The sequence below is a fragment of the Setaria italica genome, chromosome II, assembly GCF_000263155.2.
Source record: "Setaria italica strain Yugu1 chromosome II, Setaria_italica_v2.0, whole genome shotgun sequence".
NCBI classification, from domain to species: Eukaryota; Viridiplantae; Streptophyta; class Magnoliopsida; order Poales; family Poaceae; genus Setaria; species Setaria italica.
The window spans coordinates 6,120,231-6,123,645 of NC_028451.1; the positions used below are offsets into that span (position 1 = coordinate 6,120,231).

General features: G+C 45.1%; 1 protein-coding gene across 1 annotated transcript; it reads right to left on the reverse strand.

The window, feature by feature from the left end:
• Positions 1 to 1,790: 1,790 nt before the first annotated feature.
• LOC101778604 (ethylene-responsive transcription factor ERF094) lies at positions 1,791 to 2,399 on the reverse strand. The gene has a single exon (XM_004958994.3). It carries the CDS (start codon positions 2,379 to 2,381, stop codon positions 1,791 to 1,793), a length of 591 nt encoding a protein of 196 aa, XP_004959051.3. The 5' UTR covers positions 2,382 to 2,399.
• Positions 2,400 to 3,415: the final 1,016 nt, after the last annotated feature.

The window sequence follows — 3,415 nt, forward strand, 5'->3', positions numbered from 1 at the left end:
TACTTTTGCCGTACAACTTTTAGTGAGTCATTCATCCCTTTTTTCATCATCTGTTCAAGTTAATAATAAGTATATTTAACATTGCGTGTGTATATGTATATGAACAAGTTCCACTGGATACTGCTTGTTATCGAGATTGATCGGAGCCGCGTCATTGTGCTGGACCCGAAGGGGAAACCAAAAGTAGAGTACCAAAGCCTTGTAAACGCGCTTAAAAGGGTATGGGCTCACTTCATAAAAAACACCTAGGACCGTTCAAGGAACAACTTACTATCAGGGATAACTTTCCGGTATTTAGACATCTAGTGCATGTCATTTCTTAGAAACCACGACATCTTGAATATTTCATAACTCCTTTTTTCCATATTTAGTGTTAGAGGCGGGAGGATGGAAACAACTTATGTGGATACTACTTTTGTGAGTTCATCCACGGTATTGTAGGTCCCAACCATGTATGTAAACACAATTCATATCAATTCAATATTTTTCAATCTGCACATATATTGGTTTATAATAATGATGTTAATTTGCACATGACAGATTGCTAAAATAAGAGAAGATCTCATCACCCCAGAACAACTCACGGCAATTCAAGAACAACTATGTGGATTCCTTTTGGAGGAGGTTATAAATTCAAAGGGAGAATTCTATTATGATGGAACAAGTGTGGGTCAACTTCATCCAATTAGGGACTCGGATGACGATGCGTAGTGCATATTCGGTAAACTTGTAATATTTGAAGTGTATATAAAATGTATAAATATAATATATGTAACCTTTACTGTATGTTATATATATATATATATATATTAGCGTAATATTACTACTATACGCAAACGGATAGTGTACACTAATACGAATACTAACCAACTCACGAATTAAAATGAAAGGAAAACAAAAAAAGAATAACCATTTAGTATTGGTTGGTAAAACACCAACCGGTACTAAACTGCCGTCCGCAATAGCGCGACGTGGCTCGCAGTTTAGTACCGGTTGGTTCTACCAACTGGTACTAGATGGCCCATTTAGTACCGAGCATTTTGGCCGGTACTAAATGGCATGTCATTTAGTATTGAACAAGCAGTACCGGTCAGCGCCTCGTACTAAAGGGCGATTACTGATCGGTACGAAAGGTCGATCGTCTAGCGGTGGTCCCATGAAGAATGCAATTCTAGTTTTTCTAGGACAGATTAACGGTGGCGTGCAAAGACTCTAATACCCTCATTTGTTGGCCACATGAATTAAGTTTTAGCATGCAAATCAAATCTGACCACTTAATTAGGCACGTAGTTAGATCTATTTTTTAGGATTGCACTTTTTTATTGAATTTTTTTAAAAAGTTAGGATTGCACTTTTCATGGGACAGAGGGAGTATATAACAATCCAAGTGACCTTATACTTAGCAAAGAAGCTAAGTATATCAACAAAATCCAAAACCAAATGACAAAACTTTAGCCAAATCGTGCGTCATGAAGTACAGATTGAAGTTACTAAAATAAATTAATTGAGCGTGTGGAGATTTTGTTGAACCGAGCAAAATTAGCAAAGTGCTTTTGCGCGTGCCTGCTTGACTACACTATATATGGGGTGAACAATTCGTGACATTATGCAGGACGACTAATAGATCGATCAACCTTGACTCTAATGAGTTTTTTCAGATACAAATTTCGTGTACGTGACTATGGCGTGCGTGATCAACCCTCTGATTGCAAAATAAGAACAACAGGTACTGTGCATGATCATTCATGGATCAGCTAGTAGTTGTACCATGATTTACTCAACGGATTTCTTCATTGGTCAGATAGGGCGAGAAGCTCCTCCAGGTACTCAGCCCCCAGGTCCTCGAGCTCCAGCGCGCAAGAAGCTGCCTGCATTTGCTTGCCATGCCCATGACTAGCCGTCGCCGCCGCCATCTGTTCTCTAGCCGCTGCTGGTAGCTGCCCTTCCTTGCCGGCGGCCGGCTTCTGCTTGTTCTTAGGCCCGCGCTTGCGGATGCAGTGGCGTCGCTTGAGCGCCAGCACCGGCGAATCGTCCCCGGCGGCGCCGGTGAGCCCCAGCGCGCGGAGCGACTCCTGCACGTGCTCGACGGGGAAGTTGAGCACCGCGGCGGCGCCGCGCATGGAGTAGGCGGCCTGGTCGTAGGCGAGCGCGGCAGCCTCGGGGGTGTCGAAGGTGCCGATCCACACGCGCTCGCCGTTGCGCGTCGAGTCCCGTATCTCCGCCGCGTACTTGCCCCACGGCCGCCTCCGCACCCCGATCAGCGTCGGCGCCTCCGCGGCCTCCTGCTGCATCATCGCCGGCAAGGCATTTGCAGCAGCCATTACCCCGCCGTGATGATAAGTCGTCGTCGGAGCACCGGAGCTGATGGTGGCGGCTCCCATGAGGGCGCTGAACTGGTCCATGTCCACCATGCCGCCGCCGAAATGAAGCTGCTGCAACTGGTAGTGGTGGGATGGAGGGACGAGCCCAGACGACGAGGCGGCCCAGGTAGCCGAGGACGAGGGATGGAAAGCGGTGGCCGCCATTATTGTGCTTGAGTAGGTGGTATCAATGCGGCTGTCAACGTAGCATGCTGCTGCTGCAGGGAGGCTGAAGAGGCTTCCATCTACATCTTGCTCTAGTGGTTGCCATTCATGCGAATAGGCGGCGGAGATGGCGTGGCCATTGTATGAGCTGCTGAAACTAGGTTCCATGGACCAGTATTCGCTCTGAAATTTGTTGAATTTGCTACAAGTTTTCAGCTATCGATGTGTCGACCTACAAGCTAGCAGGTACCTATAGCTCGTGCTAGGGTTAACTTAATGATCGAGAGTAGGCTATAGCTTCGTTGTGGGACGTAGCTTATATACATGGTGCTCATAATACTTTTTTATTGAGCTGATGCTTTACTTAAACATAAGTAGTATATTAAACAACTACCTGGTGACAGCTTAGTTTCGTGGATTAGTTTAGTTTTGACTATCGTAGAGTTGATTCGACATGGATGCCGTGCCCACACCTCGGGATAACCACAACCACACCCTAAAAAAAACAACTCATTAGGGCATGTGTTGAGAACCAGCGCCGAATTGTCGTCGAAACACCCGGCCCCCTCCATACATGAAGAAGGGGGCTTGGCGAGTAAGGCAGGTATGATAAAAGGATTTTGCATTGGCATCACTGATCAGATGTCAAGATTTTCTCTTTGGTCAGTATGGGATTTGTTCTTAATTAAGCCTTACTAATCTGAGCTCATCGACTCCTAAATAACTTGAAAAGTCTTCAATTTCAGTGAAAAATATAAATCTATCTAATTATATAGTTGTTGTATATAGTTTGCAAGGGGCCAACTACTATATATCTCATACATCTCCACCACATCCCTCATAAAACCTCATATCACCAAAAAAAATTATTGCTGCTACCAGCCTACCAC

Coding starts and splice junctions, on each gene's coding strand:
- LOC101778604 (XM_004958994.3), bottom strand. CDS start 2,381: ATGGGAGCCGCCACCATCAGCTCCGGTGCTCCGACGACGACTTATCAT.